The 22,985-nt window shown below is 38.1% G+C and overlaps 1 protein-coding gene across 5 annotated transcripts in view; it reads right to left on the bottom strand.

Moving 5' to 3' along the window:
- The window catches only part of MCUB (mitochondrial calcium uniporter dominant negative subunit beta), a 35,855-nt gene extending 14,287 nt beyond the window's left edge, over positions 1 to 21,568 (bottom strand). The window contains exons 1-2 of one of the 5 annotated variants that reach the window (XM_087935962.1): positions 21,242 to 21,378; positions 17,411 to 17,452 (exon numbers count right to left, since the gene is read on the bottom strand). Coding sequence is in view for 3 of the 5 variants with exons in the window: in XM_087935960.1 (XP_087792086.1) it covers positions 21,146 to 21,394 (249 nt within the window). In the remaining 2 variants the exon portion in view is untranslated. Of the gene's footprint in view, positions 1 to 17,410; positions 17,453 to 20,937; positions 20,995 to 21,145 lie in introns of those variants that run through there. The other 4 variants (XM_087935960.1, XM_026698223.2, XM_087935961.1 and 1 more) reach the window with 4 other exon arrangements.
- Between the last annotated feature and the right edge of the window lie 1,417 nt (positions 21,569 to 22,985).

The raw sequence follows: 22,985 nt of genomic DNA, 5'->3' as shown, positions 1-22,985 counted from the left end.
AGTGATTCTGGGAGGCTTACAAAATTAAAGAGAGCACAAGAACTTAGATCACTTCCAACTGCTGAGGCTGCTATCTATGATAAAAATTAAAAATAACATATGTAATCTGAACTAGTCAAAATTTTAATGTTGAAAAAACAAACTAGCACCTAAATCTGAAGCCTCCTTTAAAATCAGCATTTGACCAAAACATCTGTTCAGAGCTCCAGCCTTTGAAACAGGTCTGATTAATACTGGATGAATACTAGGTACCTTATTTTAATAAGGAATCCAATTAATATATCACGAAAGATATAGAAAGAACCACATCCATGCACCACTTCAAATGCATGTTCTTGGCTGACAAATATAAATCTGCCCAATACAGAGATCATGCAATACTTATCAGGAGTTACTTATAAAATGCATAGAATAGCTAGAGCAATGAAGGGAGCTGCAGCTCTTTCATGCCCTTGTTAGAGTCGGACTCTGAGGGAGAGGAGGAACAGCCTACAGGGAGTGGAGGTGTGGTTCCCGAGGTCGTGGAGAAGGCTGGGGAAGGGCAGAGGCCGGCTGGGCAGTCAGAGGAAGAACCAGGCCCATCCCCTCTGCATCCTAGGACACGCAGGGAGGAACAGAGAAGGCAACAACTTGGCTTGCGAGAGAGGAAGCGGACACGATCCTCCTCATTGGTTGCAGCTGGGGAGACTAGAATATAAGAGAGACGATGACAACACAGCATTGCCAGATGCAAAGTGTGTTTTATTTTGGGCTGAAGTTACCTTGGTTGGCGTCCTTCCAACAGACTGTGCCTTGTTATCTCCTTGAATTTGGTAATTACTTATCCTATTCCGTTGTGGAACTTTCATCATTATAGTTTGTTTGGTTTTTTATTTCACCTCTATCTGCTCATTAAGTTCAGACTGTATTGCTATTTTTGAGTATGTTTTATCTTCAACTGAGAATTATTGAACAGTGGGGCCAAGCTGGAGGCATTAAAGGACATTTATTTACATTTTGGATTTTGTTATGTTTGTATTATACTCCGGGTCATCACAAGCTCAAAACTCTTTGTTTTAATAAAATTTATTAACCACAAAGGGATGCCTCCTGGTTTTTTGCCATCATAGACTAAAACAGTTCTCATCCTGCAATGTCAAGCATCTATAGAGTATTTTCCATAGCATGAAACTTTTTGCGTTGATATGCTTTGGATAGTTTAGGTGCCATCATATTATTTTCCAAATTTGAGGAGGGTCACTTCTGCTGATCTACTGAAGGGCTTTGAGCAGATTAAAACACAAGCTTCTTCTCTTGTCTGGACTGAATTGCTGAAGTCTGTAATTTGTGCTGTATTGTATTTCTGCAAATTGAAACAATCATATTACTTTCTACCCCTTGAAGTTTCACAGAAAATGGATTTAATGTTTTCATTATATGCTTCTGGAGCACCTGGAAAACCTTGGAGGTGCAACCTAACATGTTCTAGGGCAGGGGTGTCAAACTCAAGGCCCATGGGCTGGATCTGGCCTGCAGGGCAATTCTGGAAAATGTAAGGGGCCAGCCCGTGATGCTTTGGCCCAGTCTACCTGTGTTGCTTCGGCCCAATCTACCCAATGCGAAGAGGAAACATCGGGCCAGCATGGCTTCGGCCCGGTCTACCCAGTGTGAAGAGGAAACATGCCAGCGGTTTGGGGAGTGGTGTCAAGCTGGCCACATCTACCCAGTTGGCCATGCCTCCACACCCTCCCCAGGTCAACCACAGCCCTGATGCAGCCCTCAATGAAATTGAGTGTGACACCCCTGTTCTAGGACTACAACCAATTCACCATGGCCAACTTGTCACTGTCAGCTTGCTAACACGCCTTTGCCAACTGGTTGGTGCCAACTCAATGCGGGACAACTCAACACAGCCAACTTTCTATGGGGAAAAATTGTTGCAGGCAGCTGGAGAGAAAGTCCACAGGACAAGTGAGCAGGTGGGCAGAGCCTGCAGGGTGCGACCATGTTGGTGGTGGAAGGAGAGCTGGGCAGGTGAGTGAGCAGGTAGGCAGAGCGTGCGAGGTGCAGTGAGTGAACAGATGGGGAGAATGTGCCTCCACTGGACCAGGTTCCAGGCAGAAGAGGCAGGGGATGGGGGGGCAGTGGTCAAGGGTGATTGGAGGGAGAGCTGGATGAGTAAGCAAGCAGTTAGGCAGAACAACTGGGGTGACGAGTGAGCAAGTGGATGGGTAGACTCCAGGCAGAAGAATCTTGGTGCACTCTGCCTACCCATTGCTCGTTGCACCTTGCGTACTCTGCCCTCCCCTCACTTACTGCACCTCATGATTCTGCTCACTCGCTCAGCTGCTGCACCCCACCTACATACTCTGCCCACCTGCTCACTCACCAGCTGTACCCCACCTGTTGTGCTCACTCCCTTTCTTGGCTCTCCCCTTCAGCTGCCTGTGACCATTGCCACACCCACTGTCCTCAGTCCTGGAGTTTGGCACAGCAGCACGAGGCATTGCCTACTCACTCACATACCCCACCACTCTATCCACCCACTCGCCGCACACACTGAGTTCTGCCCACTCATGCTCTTGCTGGCTCACCAGCTCTCTCTCTGGCCACCTGTGGTGAATTGTTCTGCGGCAATCCTGCATCAAATTGGTGGTGGCAATCTGGCAGTGGTGAGTTGTCCTATTCCACTCTCTAGGATCTCTTCTTTTTCCTTGTTAACGGCCAGCAAGTACTTGCACCTTTTCACACTGTGCTTTACTGTGCTTCTGTATATTTTTTATCTGTGAACCATCCACTCTCTTTGAAGGAACACCACCTTCTTTTACTCAGCTGCTAGCTGCAGAGCTTCCAAACACACATCTCTCCCTGTCTCCTTTCACATCTGTTTCAAGGTTGCAGTTTCATTAGCAACTCTGTTCTGCTGACTCAGGGGAACAGGCTCATATGCAAGGCAGCACAGGTGCCTGCATTTTTCTAAGCAGCCTGCTCTACTACATTTACTATTTTTTTAAGCTAAGAAAGTCCCATGTATCCAGTTGATAGATATTCTTTTGGAATCCTTCATTTCTCTTTTAAATTTCATAAGTACATACTCTTAAGCAGACATGATTATACCACTGCTGCTCACACCCTCATTTCTTTTCTCTTATGAACAAATTAAAAAGGACAGTCCAATTCAATCATCATCCCACCTAACCTGGCTATAATGTTAACCATGTTTCATTATTAAGGAAAAGGTTACTAAGTGATTTGATTTTACATGTAATTACATAGCATCAAAAAAAGGCTAGCAATTTAAAAAAGCAATGCAATACACTGGGTAGCTTTCAAAAGTCAGCACTGTCAATGTATATACATAAAAAGTGATTTTTAATAACTCAAACTATCAACAGCACTGAAAAATGGTTTTGTCAATTTTCATTTATCATCACTCTATTTTTAAGACTAACTGCTGTAAACACGTGCCTGTCTTCATCCTCTTAATAAGAAAAAAAATCAATCTTTAGCTTCTAGTTAAACGAAACTGGCAAGGAATCTAATATTAAAATTAAATCCTGATGTCATTATACACATTTCTAATAGCATTTATCCGCATTAAGGGACTCAGTTGTACAGGACCATACTGTGAATGGGCTGCACTACACAAAAAGATCCTATCAAAATATAGCTGTATTTTATTACTATCTACTTTCCTGCATACAACAATTGCCAGTGCCTGAATGCTTTGAATACGAATGGAATAAGCGGCAGAATTTGGCAAAAGGTGCAAAGGGTAGATTAGTTTTCCAAGTGGATGTCAAAGATAATAACAAACAGCTAAAATCTCTTGAGGATTTCTGCTTCCACAAGCCATAGTCAGATTCCCAGTGTGACACATACTAGCAGATGAAAAATGACTGCTTTCTGTTTATTCAAAATGAATGAGAGAACATTGCTGAATGCATGCACACAGCAAACATAAATTAGTCGGTAATAAATAAAAGAATACTAAAACTAGTGTGTGTATGAAGAAAGAATATCACATTACAAAACACAATGAATAAATTAAATATCTAATTCTGTAAAGAGGTTTTCAATGGTTCGTGGTGAAATACACAATTTGAAATATGATTTCCCTAATTTATTTCTTAAATAAATATAATTCGAAGGCTGTACATCATGCTGTAATATGTATACAAATCCACTTAAAATGCTGTCATAGAAATAGCTTTCTTAGTCTTTTGTATAATATTATGACATCTTAAATACTTTATCAACCTTATTCATCACATAAAAGGAATGGTTGTCTAGCAGTGGCTAAGCCCTGGATTGTTGTGGTCCTTGGATTTCTCTTTGATCATGATTGCAGAAAATTAAGGATATGTTTTGGTGAAAAATTGATGAAAACAGGATTGCATGGCTAAAATAGGCATTTATTTACTATTAAAATGCTGTAGGGTTCTTTGCTATACTTCAAGTAAAAAAGACAATAATGTATCTACACAGAGCTGAGCTGTTCAAGCTTTGCTGTGGAGTTATACCAGAATGATTATGGTGATTCTCAGTCATCCAAGGTCACAGTTGTCCCAAAGGTGCTTTTTCAAAAGGACAACTGGACTTTGTATTTCCTTGACAACATTTTGCTTCTCATCCAGGAAGCTTGTTTTGTTCCGATTAAATGGTGGAGAATGGAAGGAAGAAATCTTTCCATTCTCCGCCTTAGTCAGAACTGAAGAAGCTTCTTGAGAAGCAAAATGTCTTCAGAGAGAAACAAACAAAGTGCAGTTGCCTTTTGAAAAAGCATCTTTGGGACAGTTATACCAGAAAACAAATTAATGGATCTTTCTGATTGGTTTAATTTTACAGTAGTAAACAATGCTCATATTTATCAAATAAAGTTCTGTGTGATCCTCTCTTCTGAATACAACTTCGTATTCTCTCAACAGCCATAAAGAGTAGCTGTAATTCCACTTTAGATTATCAACAGATGAGGAACAAGATTTGAATTTGCTAAGTTACTAAATTGGGGTGCACAATTTTGGTGACCAAACGCTGCACTCAGTCTTTAATTGATATACTATATTAGAGCCATGCTCCAAAAAATGAAGAATAGACCAGGAAAAATAACCATTTTAATTAAATGTATTAAAACATAATTGAAATTATTAGTATCCAGCAGTATATTTAATGATGTTTCCACTACTGAAGATACATGTGTGTCATATAAACTGCTTTCAGGAATATATAGTTTATATTTGTATTAACTATTGGCAGGCATGAAAATAATTTAATTTTCCAGATCTCTGTTACTTTAAATCTCATTGGCTATTGTTAATATAGTTTCCTACTTCTTCAACAAAAAAAAAAAGACAAATGATTCTCATTTATTCTTATTTCTTCAAAGTAGCTCTTACAAGTAGCTCTTGTAATGCCATTACAATTAACATTGGGAAAGATAGCATTTGACTATTTTGAAAATACAAAAAGGAAGACTGATAGTCTGAAAAGTGCTCTCTACTCATTTCTACCAATTATCTCAATTGGCTTTAAATGCAAAGAATATTAATTAAATGAAATTAAGGAGGCATATAAAAATATCTGAGCATTTGAAAAATACCTTCTCAAACGTATTGCACTGATTTCCATTTATTGCTAAGATCCATGTATATCCAGTTTGCATCTAGGTCATACCTTTTGTCATCAACACACAAATTCTGTGTCATATTGAATCCTATTCCTTAGAAAGGAAGGGTGTTGTTTCTTTTTTGTACATCAAAAAGATTTTGCCTGCTGGTGAATTTCACACACTAATAAATAATTGTACACCTGCTCACTTATTTCAGTTATCTCACTTTTTCCATCAAACTGATTCATGGTATGGTTATCTATTGAAGGTTGACTGTTGCTTCTGTGAATCAAGACATCCCTCCCATAATCACAAGGATATCAACCAATCAATTATGTCTGTGACAGGCAAATACTTTTTGGGAGGTGACATTTTTAATACTAATGGCAGGCAAATAAAAGACAGAAACCAAGACATAGTGTTAAAACTATACAAGAAAGTGAAGAAATGGATCAACCAGGCCCATACAATACATTAAATTATGTGGTTTTACTTGATTTTATGAACTCAGCTACTGTGATTTGCAAACTAAGGTTTATACTTTCATGCAATTTATTCAATGCATCATCTTCATAGAAACTATGTTTTAGCACAACATATAAACCAAGCTATTAATATCCAGGCTGTACATAGTCAGGAATGTAAGCAGGGCAAATACTGCAATGAATGCTTAAGTCACCTGGATTCTGAAGAAATCTTGAAAAACAGTGTTGTCTTTACAAATTAAATACACAAATAAATCAAAAATGTACAAAGCATCCCTCACAGAAAGCTGTCTTTCTTTATAGCTCACAACATCTTCCTCTGAAATAGCTGTTCATCATCAACAAGACGAGATATAACCTGGAATCATTGAGATGGTGGTAGAAGACAACACAGCTTGATACCACCTTCTAACAGACACAAGGAAGGGTATGCAAAAATCTCAAATTCAAAACAATCATTTCAAATATCAAACATCTACTTCAAATATGAAATGAGTTGATTCCATAATCCGGGATGTAATGATTGACCCAAGGTAATCCAAAACTGTGGCCTTTCCAGCTCCAGTCTGCATTAGGCATTTCAGTATATCAGCTTTTCAGTATAATATTAATTGTACTACACATAATTTTTAGTGTTTTTAAGAGGGCCTTTTAAATTAAAGTTTTTCCATCCTGTTTCAGACTACATTGAGCACAAATTGCCAAAAATAATTAGAATGGAATGGGAGGGATGGGGAGGGGAGGGCAGGAGAGGGGAGGAGAATAGCAAGACCTTCACTATGATTCTGCAGTCGGAATTTGAAAGAAGGTTGGCTGCCATGTGAGAATGTGTGGATTATGCAGTCAGCCTCAAAGAGCCAAAAAAGTAGAGCAGAACAGTTCTATATCAAATAAGTAAAAGTAAGCAATATACAGTAAGTAGGAGCAAGGAGTAGCCGTGTGACTGGTACTCAAAGTTCCAATCGTTGCAACCTTTTCAGTCACATGATCATAATTCAGGCACTTGGTACCAGCTTGCACTTAAAAACATTTGCAATGATCATGTAATCATCATTTCTAACCTTCCTTGCCAGCTTCTCACAAGCAAAGTCAACGGAGAGCGTTGTAAGTTGCACTCCTAAGTTGCTCCTGCTGTTTTTCATCCCCCAAAGCCTCCTAAGCGGGATTTGGAGTCCCAGAGATTTGTACTCTGTCGTGTGTGCCCGCCCACAGAAACCCCACATCTGCTCCATAATGCCCCCTCCCCTACCTACTTGCAGTCATGTGGCATCAGTGTCCACCTACCAGTATATTTAATACAATAAAGAAATCACATCACCTGATTATCTTGATTTCATTCAAATGAAAAAGCCAACCCTTTTGAAATTTCTAATTACAAATAATTCCATGAAACCCTTTATTTATAAGATATTTATAGGCACAACCAATAAAAAGCAAATGCTTCTACAACAAATAAAATTATTCTTCAAAACAACAAATTTAAACTCACTTTTATGTGATAATGGTTTTGTTTTGCAGGCCAAGAGGAGCTTTGGAATTATTAAAAAAAGTCTGTTCACTACTAATTAAGGAAGGAGGCAGATCAACTGTTATATCAACTGCAGAATTATTTAATTCTTGTACTCAATTGTCCCATTTTTATGTTCAGCTGAGTGTTTCCTCAGGAAATCCACAATAAGTAAGGCCTATTTTAGTTCTCTCACTGCAATTCTGAACATTTACTGCTTGATTCATAGCTTGATTTAACAAAAAAGCAAGATTTTCTGAACATGTACCAGAGCAAGGCAATTCTAGCCCCTGGTCAAAAATACATTCCTGTCTTTGTTTTCAGTTCTTCTTACAAGCTCATCCCACAAGCCCCACAGGGGAAAAAGAAGATTACTCAATGCATGACCAAATACCACATGACCTAATACCAAATATTATGACTAACTGAATTGTAAGTCACTGCAGGAAATACCAGTATTTTCAAAGGACATACACCTTGTGCAATGTTTGCAGGCTTTTTTCACTACTTTGAAAAGTAGTGACACCTGAAATGATATATTACATTTTGCCATTCTTGGTAATGCAATTAAGAGATACCATAAGGCAATCATTCAACATAGCACAGATGTTATTACTAACTAAACATTACCTTCCTTAGATTTATCATTGCTCATTCTTCACAGAGTGCATCCATACATTGAACAATTATGCTGCAAACTTTTCAATTATACTGAAAACTAATTTCATATTTATAATATTGCTTCATTGGACATACCTTCCTAATCCTCTGTGCTAGTGTATCGTAAGTGTTTTGTCTTAAATGACCTTCCCTTCTGATAAAAATGTATAACATCTATTGAGAAGCTTTATTACCATGAATTTACTTTTGTTCTTTCTTTGTCTATGTTTAGTTCTGAGAAGAGGAAACTTTTCTCCATTATCAATCTGCAGTGGCTATGGCATATGATTTTTTGAAAAGTAAAATTGAGTAATAATGCTTCAATATATTAAAAGTGAATTTTTTGTTAAGACATTTTGTGCAAAAAGCTAATTTTATGTAGGACTAGGTCAGGTATTGTTAAAGTTCCAAATTTATATTTTTCTGATAAAATCATTTACACGGTATTCCACTGATCCTTCTTTGCTGCTCCTTTCTCTTTAAAATCTCTCCTCCAGGTTCCTGGAATGCAATAGGCATAAGTAAGAAATATATATTACCAAAGGCAAAACAAGCCTTGATTCTGTATAGACAATAGTTGTTCTCTTTACATGATATCTCTATTCAAATTTAGAAAGGATTACTTTTTACTGTTGGACGTGCCTTGGTCTCTCAGGCCAACCAAGCACATTTAAAAGCTATTTAGTTAGCTGTGACTGAGTTAGCAATCACAAAATAATAGCAGAAACCTGGGAATCCATACTAGGAACATTTCAACGTTCAGATAAATACTATTTTCTCCATGTAACACTCTCCCATATTATCTGTCTCAACTTAGGAGTATTAAAGAAGGCAATTACTTCCATAATTTTGATGAAGCCTCCAGTCTGCCTTTTTAAGAATCCATCAGAAAAATAAGAGGCTGTTAGTAGAACTATTTCAAATATTACTGATTATGTTATGAAATAATCATTTATGTGATACATTTTTCTGTATGCTCTGAGGAGAAGAGTGAAAAATAAACATAAATCAATATAAATCCCAGCTGTTCTAAACTTATATACATAAAACTCTTAAGCATGAAAAATGAGGAAATATTACACGTTAAAAGCCCACCAAAATAAAAAGTTAAGTAAATTCAAATAGAACAATAACAATAGGTTTCAATATTTCAGAGCCATAATGCCATCACAGAAAAAACAACAACTCCAGAAATGTTTCTGGTATTGATTAATTTAAAACAGATGATGTAAGGGAAAGATTCTTTGCAAACCATTTGCTGGCTCAAAAAATATGTCCAGCATATTGAATTGAGTATAAAAATAAACAGGAACCCAATAGAACCAAGATCAAACTCATACAATGTGCCTAAGAATATCCTTTTGCATTTTGATATTATGTTGGTCTTTAATGGACTTCCAAATTAAATGAACCATTGATAGACCAATGTAAAATTAATGTGCATCTAAAGAGAATATTTCCTTCTTTATTTGAATTCTGTCATGTTTTAGATACAGTGTGGAAGAAGTGTTTTGGAACTCCGAACCCGTCTACCATCCATTAAAGCAGCTGTCGCAGCATCAGAGTTGGATGGTTACTGCAGTGAGGCTTTCATGAAAGTTACTGAGTCTTGGGAAAAAGCACAACTGCTTTAATGAGCCAGAAACAGATGCTATGTTCATAGGCCAGCATATTCCATACCCTTTTTTCTCAATCAAATCCAAATCTGGGACAGTTATCTGGGCAAACCCAGTCAAATGAAAAACCTAGATTTTTCATTATGCCACAGAATTAGGGCACTGCAGCAAATACATCTCCAATTTAATACTGCACTTGCATTGTTCCACTTTTGTATAGAACTGAAGCTTGAGGTAGCCTCAAAATGCTCTGTAATGCAGCTACTCCAAGCCAGTTATTGGAAGGTAGCGTTTATAGCATGTAAGCTTCTTATAAAAAATACAACAGTCCAGTAGCAGCACTTACAATCATTATATCATTATGCTGAGAAAAATTAAGAAGCTTTATTCCTTCTTGGAATCAATAAATATTAATGAATTCTGGTTCCTGATCCTTTAAAATCATAAGACAGTTTTCCACACTGTTTTCACCAAGTATGCCATATAGCAGTGGCCCCAACCTTTTGGGCACCAGGGACTGGTTCTGTGGAGAAAGGTTTTTCCATGGATCGGAGGAGGCATGATTTCATGTGCTGCTTGCATCCTGCGGATGGGGCTTCACTTGTTTGCGTGAACCGGTTGCTGGCCTGCCACGGACTGGTGCCAGTCCACGGACCAGGGGTGGGTGACCCCTGCCATACAGCATTAAAGGAAAATCAGGAGATTGCAGAATCTGCCAACTACTGTTCTACAATGGCTCCCTTCTGTATATGGTGAATTTTAAATACTACTGAACAAAATAATTCTGACATTTTATAGTTCATATATATTAATACCATACTCAGTCTCCAAATGATAACTTTACACAGCCAGAAAGACACCATCTGAACACATTACAGTAGTCCTCAACTTACTGGTTGTTTGACAAACATTCCATGTTATAACGGATTTGGAATGGATGCTTTGTGCCTGTAAAGCATTTCTTGGCATTGTAAAATGTTTCTCTTTCCCGAGTCACATGACTGTATTTCGCGTGCTTGAAAACCAGCTCACCTTTATGACAAGTTGCAATATCCCATGGTCATAACTGCAATTTGTGAGTTATGCCAGTTTCCAGCAAAAAAAATGTCCATTTGGAATAATCAGTTCACTTAATGACTTCACTATCTGCCTAATGACTGTGAATTTGCTTAACCACCACAGTGATTCACCTAATAATCACTACAAAAATTATCCACAAAAAAGGTCTGGTCCTGTAACTTAGAACCTGATTTCAGCCCCAACTGTGGTTGGAAGCTGAGGACTACCTATAAAATAAATATTAACATAACATAAATATTTGGAAAACAAAATATTTTCAGAGTGAAAATTCCCCATCCCAAATTGTTAAAAGTGTACTAGCTAGAACTTTCAACAGAAATATTTATGATTCCTATTGAATAATAGACAGTCAGTTTGGTCTAGTGATGAAGGTACTGGCTTAGAAATAAGAAGATGACGAGTTCTAATCCTGCCTAAGGCATGAAAGCAAACAGACTTTGGGCCAGACATTCCGTCTCAGCCCAACCTATTTCACAGGGCAGTTGTGAGGAAAACAGGAGGAGGAAGGAGTATTAGCATGTTCGCTGTCTTGAGTTACTTATAAAGTAATAAGGGTATGATTAAAATATAATAATAAAATATTTATTTGGCTGGCAACAAACATGATTTTTATTTTTATTTTAGATCATTTTGTTTTTGTAAATTATTTTCAATGGTGGGCTTCTGCAATTAATTCCAAGAAAAGCTGAGATGGTTATAATGTTATGTAATTAAAGTTACAAATAAGCAAATATTTTTCATTTGAAAGTAGCAGCATTGCTCTCTTCCAGCCAAACACGGTGATGGCAGCATGCCACTTTCAATTCCATTATGCTGAAGAAGAAAAAAAAGCAGAAGATGGATAAATTTTGTTGTTAGAAGTGCTGAAGGAAGCAAATCTCTTGTAACTGAAATAAGATGATCTGATTGCTTTCCTCAATGCTGAAATATCCTAGAAAAAAAGGATAATTTTATATTTTAACACACAAATATGTTTAATTTGCTTTGAGATTTTTTTAATATATCAACATCTGGCATTTAACATGCTCAACATGTATATGAATTAGATGAAAAATGTAATAAATGCATCACAGATAGAAGTGAAAGTCTGCATTACTTTTTGTGAAAAGAACAGGGCAAACCTGAAGTCACTATAATTGTGAAACCAGATGACAAATAGCTATTTTTATCCCACACTTAACCCATTCTTTTACTCCACTGCAGAAGAAGATGGCTCAAATGTCATTTCTACCAGAAACACATTAGGGAAAATGAATTGTTCATTGACAGATCTATCAAACCAAGAAACATTGCACATTAAGTCAAACTACTTTGTGACTGGGTAATTATGAGTAACAAGATCTGTCACCTGTAAAAATGTGTTAAAACAATCTGACCACTTCCAAGCAATTACATTTTGTTTTTAAAGGAGATTGCGGCATATATCTTGATTGTATCTAATCAAGGTATGATTTCATACCTTGATTAGATATAATGCCTTTCCCATTTACCCCAAAATAAAATCTATTAGAAAATGAACTCAGTGGGATAACAGCACATTAATAAGATATTAACTGGATAGGCATACAATAATGGGCTTAGCAAATACCAGTCACATAAAGGACTGTGCAAAGCAGCCAGCAGTATCCTGAGATGTGATCATGATACTGTACAATTATGTATACATTAGACACTTTTGAGAAACAGAAAAACCTACACTACTATACACCAGGGAATGAGAAGATGCCACCTGAAGCTTTATTTTTTCAAACACATTATAATCCAGCAGCAGGAAGCTGGGAAAATAAAATGTCAATTGGTCCACTGGTAGGAGTAATTATTCCTAGGTTTTCCCACTATTTTCAAGCCTCTGGAACTGCTAAGTAAAACCCTCAAAATACAAGTAGTCCATTCATTTAGTGACCATTCAAAGTCAGCATTGAAAAAAGTGACTCATGACCATTTTTTGCACCTATGACCATTGCAGCATCCCCATGGTCATGTGATCAAAATTCAGATGCTTGGCAACTGACTCATATTTATGATGGTTGCAGTGCCCAGGGTCATGTGATTTACCTTTTGCAACCTTCTGACAAAGTCAGTGGGGAAGCCAAATTCACTTATTTAACAATGGTGGTTCTAACTAAACTGCAATGATTCACTTAACAATGGTGGTAAGGAAATGGGGCACAACTCATTTAACAAATGTGTCACTTAGCAACAGAAATGTTGGGCTCAATTTTGATCATAAATTAAGGAATACCAAGCTAATGGCTTTTACAAGAGGTCCAGAAGGCAAAACATTTATATCTGCATACTACCAAAACTTTGATTCTGAACCTTTAACTAGATAAAATGGTTCACTGTGTGGCAAAACATTTTGAACCAAGGTACTTCAAATCAGTGGTGACATTCTACCGGTTCGGCTGAACTGCATGCCGGTGTTACGCAAAGCACGCCACAATTTGAATCCCACCACTGCTTCAGATGGGCTACCTTACAGAATGCATTCAAAATCTGGGATCCATGACTACCATGGAACTTAAATTTGACAATTTTTATAGAAGAAATTATGACATTAAACTTGCCACAAAACGATTTTTGACATAATACAGAATATCTTAAAACATTTCCTGAATTGATGCTAAACAGTTCAATATGGTCTATTTTCAACATGGGCAAATAGCCCAAGTTGAATATACCCCAAGTTTTCCAGTGAAGGTGGCACCATTAAAAACTTGGTCACTGTTAAAGGCATTGAGGAATCTGACAAGGAAATACCAATACTAACCCAAGGAGCCACAAATTGTCTAGCGAACATTCAGATGGCATGAAAAGAACTTAGTTCACATTTTCCTTCTATGGCCTTTCTCCCTATTGTTTGTTAATGTAACATTATCCTGTTGTAAGTTTTAATTAGTCTTTACATGGTAACATTCAATTATTTTTCTAGTTGAAAGCTTGGTACAATTAAAGGAGGTTCTGTACTAAAAAAAGCGAGTTCTGTTCAGATACCAAATTATAATTTCCTTTCTTGGCCATATATGGATTTAAGTATTGAAATGTACCTAATTACTTCCATAATAAGCCCAGGGCATAGTGTAACACTATAATACATATTGGGATGAACACCCTTCGAATGGTGTGGGAGTGTGAACAGATTTCCAGAAAAAAATGCAGGCTACAGGAACCATTTGCATTTCAGTTTGAGATGCAGACAATACAGACTCATCCCCAACAGCCTGTCTTCAACAGTGAAGGGACACATGGCAGAAAACATCCTGCAGCCAAGAAGGCTCCCCAGCCATTTGCACTACTCAGGTGACCCTGAGAACACAGATAAACCTCCAACTGGCATCAAAGACTTTCTAAAAGAATGAAATGACCAGTTATCTGCAAGGAATATAAATCCTTCCATTACCTATCAACCAGTCAGAGCTGAAGAAGCTTCTTGGATGAGAAGCAAAACATCTTCAAAGAAAAAACAAGAACATCCAGTTGCCTTTTGAAAAAGCAGCTTTGTGACAGCCATGACCTGGAAGACTAAGAATTCTCCATAGACTAGAATACAAAATGACTTAGTCTATGCACAAGACATTGTTTATCCATCAACTGGATAAACCAGCATGTCAAGACACAATCTGCAAACAAAAGGACTGGATTAATAACATCATGATTTAATCCCGCTTTATTAATTGGTTCACAGAAGGTTGGTTGGAATATGTAAGTATAACTTCACTCTGTTTTAAACCAGTTTCTGAACTGATGCAGTAACATCCCAATAAGCATTAAGATTATTTTTAATACATCAGCATAATGTACCAGATGCCCTAAACAGATTTTGTTATGACCACTATTCTAATCTTACAAGAATCAGGAACAGACATGATCTATAATAGAAGCTTCTTACAAATTATTTAAAAAGTTTGCTTGCAATAAAACTGATGTTAATTCATTAAATAAGACATTTTAAAGATGATTGACCAACAGTAACTTTTGATATTTCTACCTGTAATTGCCTTATGGATGGTAAAACTATAAGGAAAAAAAATGAAAATTATCTCAGACTGTAACCTACTATGGGTTTGATCCATGCAATCTATTCTACTAGAACCAGCAGCAAAATAATCCCATTTTATGAATAGATTTAGGATAGAAATCTGGTAGAAGAGTATTGGTGGTTGGGTGGGGTTATTAAATTGATTTACATGACATAGTCAAACTAAATATGTCTGAAAAATTGTATCATTTCATAGTATGCACCCAGTACTCCATAGAACAAATTCCTTTCCTAGTTAGGCTTGACCAAGTATAAATGCCATTAAATTCTTAACCCAAGAATGTGATAACATGATTTGAAGTCTGACACCTTGCATTGAGGTACCTTTAATTAACCTTCAAAAAGAGAAATAGAACAGGAAAGGAAATTTCTCCATGCATCTAAGAGGTAAATGGTCTCCAGTTTTTCTAATCAGTAAAGCAGCATTACACAGCAGTAATGGAACAAAAACTTAAACGGAAATAATGTGGGATGCTTGTTAATGTGCTGCACAATCTGATGGGTAAACTATATTAATACAGTTTACATAATGCTGGACTGTTTTCATCTCTGAAGTTAAGAGAGTGCAGATCTGTGCAAGAATTATTTAACCCATATCTTGTTTACACTAAAATGTGAAAAGAATTAAGAAAAGGCTATTACGTCAAAATATTGATTCTAAGCTCAACTGCATTTATAAAAATTGTTTAGAACTAAAGATACAATTTATGCCATTTTTGCATTGCATTTAACACAATATATCTTTTCCTCTTAATTTAACACTTTTTCTTCTGAAATATCTTTTAGGCAACACTGCCATCAGCATAAAGCAAAGTTTTCAAGCTTGTTGTGGTAGGTCCTCATAAATTAATTTGTTTGAATTCACTCCTTCGGTTTTCTTTCTTTTGGTGGTACTCTTATAACAAAGAGGAAGAACCAGCTTTCCCTTAACCCTGGCATCTTTCTCTATTTTTCTATTTATAACTTCTTACTTTCCAAAACTTCCATTTTATCACTGCTTTATGTCTACAGTCAGTTGCTGTACAAATTCTTCAATTTTCTTAACCTTCTTTCATATATATTTTTTTATTCTCACAAAGATCTACTCTGCTTACTATGGCTATTTTCAAAGGCACTTCTGTAAAAAAGTTTTCTAGTTTTTTTTAAATCACGCTCCCCTTTATACATTTAAAACTTTCTTGGATCACAATTGTTAAGCCTTTTGCTTTTAAATTAAAATCTTTTAAAATAGTTCTTTTCCCTCCCATCTTAATTTTTTTTAAAAAAGTACTCACTGAGTCTTTGATCCTCACTGCCATCTCTTTAAAGTTATGAAGTATAATTAAATCCTAAGGTGTTTAAGAAAGTGAAGCTTTTGTCCATCAAATATCCATTAAGGCTGCATAGGAGTTGATGATCTTTTAGCTCCCAAGCTGATCAGCTCATGATCAAACCACAAGAGACTCAATTCCTGAAGTCTCCTAGTGAAGAGTAGCTCTTCCAGAGTGTAAATGAGCAATCCCAACAATCTCTCCTTCCTATGCAGAGATTTTCATCAACAAGAACTTGGCTCCTGACAGACTCTCAGGTCCAATCCCAGAGACAAGACAGTGAGACCCAACAGAGTCCCCATTCTTTGTTTGCTTACACTGAAAAGAATCTTCCCAAACTAGATATATCAATACAACTTTCTACTAGATACATCCTGAAAGATTTGAGGGTATAGTTACTCTGAACCTCTTCCCTTTCCTTCCCATCCAGCACAGAATGATACAGCCTCTTGATTCTAGTTTCTTTCTAGGAAAAAGATAGACAAATCATCTCATTTGCTGCTGCGGTTGTATATTCCATCACACCAATGATTCCACTGCAGGGGTGTCCCCACACAGAGCTGCTCACAGGGCACATAACCTGCCATTAGTCCTTATCCAGAAGCCAATATGAGCAGCAGTTGTGAAAACGGTTGAATGTGGTTTGCAGCTATCTGATAATTGGGAATTGAGTTTGATTCAGAAAGAAAAATTCGACACACCTTGTTTGGTATTGTTAGAAACCTTTTAAGTTAATCCTTATTGAAACATAGCAAATAATATTTCCAAATTAACTAAACCTGCTTAACTGCATTTCAAACTGAAGCAAGAGTATTAATAAACAGAAGGGATGATATGTGAACTACTGAGTAGAAAAGAAAAATTAAAGGAATTTCACAAAATAGTAGCATACATACATTTCCATAATTCCAAGAAAGGAATTCAGTTGACTCTTCATAAATCTGATTATCTAAGTTTTACAGAGTTATGCTTATTGGTTTCAGAATGCTTGAAGTTGTAGCATTCTTTTTAAATGCAGAATTGTAAATACACTTGTACACATACTTAGTTTCAAGAGCAACATGCAAATTCATGTTTATATAAGCATTTGTGGGGAAAACGTAAAAATATAAAAAAATTAACTTACGTCTGGTGGCCTATTTCCAATTCAATATCTGCATATTGGAACCTAGCAAAATTTGAAAAAGATTGCTAACTATGTATCAGACTAGAAGAGTATATTGCTGATATTATTATGAGAAATATTTCAAAACTTTTTCCATAGACCAACATGGTATTTTTGTTTTTATAGGGACTCTGTTATGGATATTTGCTAGTGATTTAAGAATTTACAATGACAAGTTTATATTTCAATAAAAAATAAGCACAATTGTTTCACATGTTGCAGATATTATATCAGCACAAGAACCAGTGTTAAGCACCTGGATGCAGTCCAACCTACCATTAAAAAAACTATTTTACAAGACAATAGTCATCCCACAGGATCAAATAGTATAAAGCTAGACAATAAATATATTGGATCAAAATTGTTTTAATATTTATAACAGCACTTTTAAAGCCAATTGAAACAAATCTTTAAAGAATACATGAGATCCCAGTCTCGGTGGTTTTGTAGGAGATGACCAAGCTGGGAAGAGTCATGAAATGCATCATCAGTCCTTTCGTGCCCACAAAAGAGTCCAACCCTTCTTGAATGCCTTCTACTCTTCTCTACCGCCAATTTCCTTTGGCTGTTAGTAATTCAGATTCTTACAGAGAGATTAAGCTTGAAATAAATTTATATACCCATTTGAACTGCCTGGATCTCCTGATTTTTCTGGCACTTGACAAGTTTTAAATCATGTGTGTCAACCAAACCCGTGTGTGTTATTTAACAAACCATAGTTAAAACAGAGTGAATACAGTACTGTGATTCACTTATATAAGGTGTCTGTCTCCAGTAGAAGGAGTCAGCAAGCTTTTCATGAATCAGTAATTACAGTTCCCCTTTCAATTTTTAGAAATTGCCCTGTACGAGCCTTTTCAATCAAATATTACATGAGCTCACATAAGAATATAACAGTAATTTTGGAGATCTGTTTAATAGAACTGCTATACTGTTGATCACTGACTTATAAGCATTAACTCAGGAATGAGCAAAAATTAATTCTCCGAATTATCTGCTGTAGACTGTCATGAATGTATGACATTTAATTGACATAACAAATACCCAGTTTTTCGGTGTATAAGACTCACTTCCCCACCCAAAAAAGTGGGTTGAAATGTCTGTGCGTCTTATACAGCTAATATTGTGGCGGTGGGGAGGGGGTTGGTGTGGCGTCGATCAGCTGTTCTACAACTGGAGGCGGTGGTGCAAACAGGCCACGGTGGTGGCAAATGAATACCGGATAGATGCTGGGAGACAGGCAGATTTTTTTTATTAATATACATAGAAAGAGCAACATGTTCAAAGGCCAGACAATACACTGTCTATATGGATTTTGAACATGTTGCTCTATTTATATTAATAATAATAAAAAGAGGCAGAATTTTTTCTTGTTTTTCTCCCCAAAAGCTAGATGCCTCTTATAGTCCAGAACGTTTTATAATCAGAAAAATATGGTAACTTTTCTTCCTGAATATTATCTCAAACAGGGGTCTCCAACTCACAGCATAGTACAGGGCAATGGCCTGATTGGAACCGGGCTGTGGAAGCAGCAGGCAAGTATGTGTGCAGCTCCACTTGAGTGCATAATTGGTGAGCACGAAGCTCTATTCGAGTGAGCGGCAGGTGAGTGTGTGTCCACTGCTTGCACAAATGGAACTGCACTCATGCACAATCATCCCCTGTCAGTCCACAAAGAAAGAAAGATTGGGGACCGTTGACATAAAAGACAGTGATAACTGGAAGATCTGATTTATGTGCAAAAGTGCTTTGACTACCATTTAGTTCTGATATTCAAAACAAATTCTCGCACATTTCCCACCTCACACTGGAAGGAAATTTTGTTATTTTCAGCAATTGCAGTCAAAGGGATTTAAAGGGTTAAATAAAAAGGAGGTCTGGAGCCTTGGGACTGCAAGATGCTCATCCCAGTAATAAAACTGTAAGCGAATATGATTGTCCCCTCCAATTCTACTCCTACATGACTACTGAACTACTCAATACTAAGAGAAAATCAAATAGAAACCTACACGGATAATAAACTGTTGTGACGGGGTTCTAGTTTGTGTTACATAATGACACATTCCAAAAATGCTGGATATATACAATCTTAATGTGAACAAGATTAACCTTTTTATATTAGCCAAGTCTTCTGTAATAGCAAGGGAACTCACTAGGAACTTCAGATATAAGATTCTATTTAGAAGTTTCACTTTAATGCATAATTGTTTTTATTTCAAAAGTGGTAGTTATAGTGGGTAGATATTTTGAAACAAAAAGGTTTTGATGCTGATTACTTTCACTCCTATTTTTCCAAAACAATGCAATAACCGCTGCCAAATTACATTTGTTCCTAAAATGTCCAGAAACTCACAAATTCCTATTAGATTGTATGATGGCTTAGCAAAATGTATCTATAAAACTGTTGATAGGGGAACTTCTGTTGATCAGTTTGGAATCACTGGGTTTCAAAAGCACGTAACATTATGATGGAAAATTGTATTAATTTGGATAGTGATTCATTAGTACCCTTATTATTGCAGCCTTTTTCTAAATTTCATTTTTTTCATTTGATCACAATGTTCTTCAGCTGATGTGATTAGTCCCTTCTAGTAACTGCCACAGAATTTCTACGTGTTCTGGAGCCTAATTAACAAGGACATCCTTCAAAAATAGGCAGAGCTACAGATTAAAATGTTAATCAAATTCTACATTTCTTCATTCTTTACTCTGTTGCAAAAAGAGTATACTATTGAACTTTCGCCCAACTGTAAATACATTAATAGAAAAAAAGTTGGCTTAAAACTATGAATTTTCTCAGCGTTAACAGAAAGCAGAGACCACGGAAGTATGAATGCCTACAGTTTGAAACTACACACAAGTTTCTAAGCACTGAAGAAAACAATATGGGCTGACATACATACTTATCCATTTTTAATCAGCAGTGAATAAAATCTTTTAAGGCTTAACTCTGTACAACACACCAACCTCCAGATAACAAACCTAATTTTCTGAATTTACCAACAACACAAGCTGAATTCACAACAGCTTAGCTTAAAAATTGCCTGCCTATATTGCAAATTCAGAGCACTGGCAGAATAAAGCTCATTTCTTCATTATTTTCATGATCTATGGCAACTTAGCGCATTGAGGCTGTCCTTATTTCCCCTTAACTTAACACAAGACGGTTTGCATTATTCTAAAATGGACTACAAACCACTAGCGAGGCCATGATTGAAGGCTCTCTAAGCAGGATGTTTTCTGATCCGATTCTGTGGAAAATGTACTCGAGGCGCGCGCTGTGTTTGAATGCCAGCAGATAAACTTTTTTTTAAAAAACAAACAAACCGGAAAACTTTTAACAAGGATGCTATTTTTCCTGAACGCGGCAGGAGGACCCGGGTTTCTCCTCGGGGGAGAAACGACGATTGCATTCGCGAAATCTTGAGAGAAAAATAAAGGACGGAGACTAGACCGAGGCGGAAGAAAGCGAAAGGAGACTCCTTTACCCCACATCGCCCCTTTCCAAGCCGAACTCCAACTTTCGCCTTCTCTATTCCTAGCCCAGCGTACTCCAGAGGGAGGCTTAAGTTCCAGGCTTTCCTGAAGCGACGCCAGAGAAGTTAACGCCGCCTGCCAGCCAGCCTCCCTCCCTTTGCCCAACTCTCGTCTCTGCCCGACGGGAAGCGTGCAATCAAAAAAATAAATAAAAATAACCTCTTTCCTAAGGCCTGAAAGGGAAGGAGAGCAATGAAGTCCGCCGCTGCCGCCGCCGCCGCCGCCGCCCTCGAGGCGGCGAGTTTCTAGCCTCACCTGCAACCGGACCCTTCGGAGGAGGAGAAGGCAGCCGCCCGGACTTCGCCCTCCTCCCTCGGCCAAAGGAGGGCCCGGAAGCATCGGAATCCGAGACGGGGCTCGCCATCTCCCTCGGCAGCTTCGGAGCAACCGGTGAGCCGCAGAGAGCATCTCTCCCTCCGGGCGTCTTTCCCTCCCTTCGTCTGGCTAGGCTAGGAGGAAAGAGGCATCGGGGCGAGCGCGCGCACCCGCTCTTCTGAGGCGATGCTCGCTCCGGCGCGAGACTCCGTCGCGAGCTCGGGTCTCCACAACGCCGCCACCGCCTCCGCCTCCGCCGCCAAAGACGAGGGGCGGGCTTTTAAAGGAGAGGGCGTGGCCTCCTCGCGTTCTACTCCTTTGCTCTCCTTCTCCCGCCCTTCTTCGGGTCGGCGAAAGGCGCGCGCGGGGTGGGGCTGAGGGAAAAGTGGAGCCGGGGAGGGGGGGGGGGAGAGAGAGAGAGAGAGATAAAGTCCCGTTTCGAAGCGGAGGTTCGGAGTTCTTCCGTTCCGAAGGCAGCTTTTTGTCTTTCTCTTGCAGGGAAAAAGGCTTGTGAACTGGGCGGTTTATTGAAAATCTCAAGGCGTGAAGAGAAAGACGTTGTGACAAGGCGGGTGTGCCCGCTGCAGTCCTTAAACAAGTAACCCGGTCACCCCGAAAAGTTAAAAGATTTTATCACGATCAGAGCCACCAGAACCCTTTTCACGCTTTTCAGCTCCTCAAAGGCTTCGACTTCCAGTGATTCGGCTGCCTCGGGGCATATTTTAGGAATAACTGATTCTCAATAGTCAGGTCCGGAGGCTGCCAACAGCTACAAATTCAGGGCGGTATATAATATTAGGAGGTAGCATGCAGCAGCCTGTGTAGGTTGGCATATTAACTGGCAGGAAATTAAAAAAAAACCCGGCACGCCCATTAGAGTTCTAATCTTGCAACAGGAAATAAATACGAATGTCAGGAGTTTAAAAGTGCTAGTTATTGAGCCCTAAACCAGCCTTACATTACAGGTCTTCTTCCAATCTAAGTTGCCTGTTTTTCCACCTAGCACTCATCTGCACATCTTTCTTGTCCCAGGATCCAGGAAGGCCACTTGAGCATGTGAAGACATGAACATGGACTCTATGCTACAATTGTCCGCTCTCTACCTGTCAGCTGGTGCTCTATTCAAAATCCAAGAAAGAAATACTTAAGACTCTTTTAATCAGATAAAAGATATCTTTTACTGGAAATCAAGTGGTAGCAACAAAAGAATTCTGAATCTGAGAAAATGGGCGCGTAAATCACATATACAAAGTAATGCCAACGTTCCCACCCCCAATAGTTCAATTGGCTCATCCAATTAAAAGTTCTGTATATCATCATGTGGGCATCTCCAGGTGGTGATGAGGCTTCTGTCCGTTGACCTTGACATAGTTTGATAAAGAGTTGCAGCTGCGCGTAGCATAGGATAGAAACCTAAGCAAGAATGTACACACACACACCCCAGCTTATACAGTGCTGGTTTGTAACACCTCCAGCTCACTTCCCATAACCATTCCCCCCTCCTCCCCGTTACTTATGACAGCCGAAAAATGCAAAGCAAAGGGAGAAAAGTCAGGAGGGTTTTCCAGGAGGGCCGAATGTCAGCCTTCAAGATTTTTCTCCCTTTGCTTTGCATCTTTTGGCTGTCGTAAGTAACGGGGGGAGGAGGGGGGAATGGTTATGGGAAGTGAGCTGGAGGTGTTAC

The sequence above is a fragment of the Pseudonaja textilis genome, chromosome 6, assembly GCF_049901715.1.
Source record: "Pseudonaja textilis isolate UNSWEBS1 chromosome 6, rPseTex1.2, whole genome shotgun sequence".
Taxonomy (NCBI): domain Eukaryota; kingdom Metazoa; phylum Chordata; class Lepidosauria; order Squamata; family Elapidae; genus Pseudonaja; species Pseudonaja textilis.
Note: the sequence above shows the minus strand (reverse complement) of the source record. Positions and strands in the feature narration are given on the sequence as shown.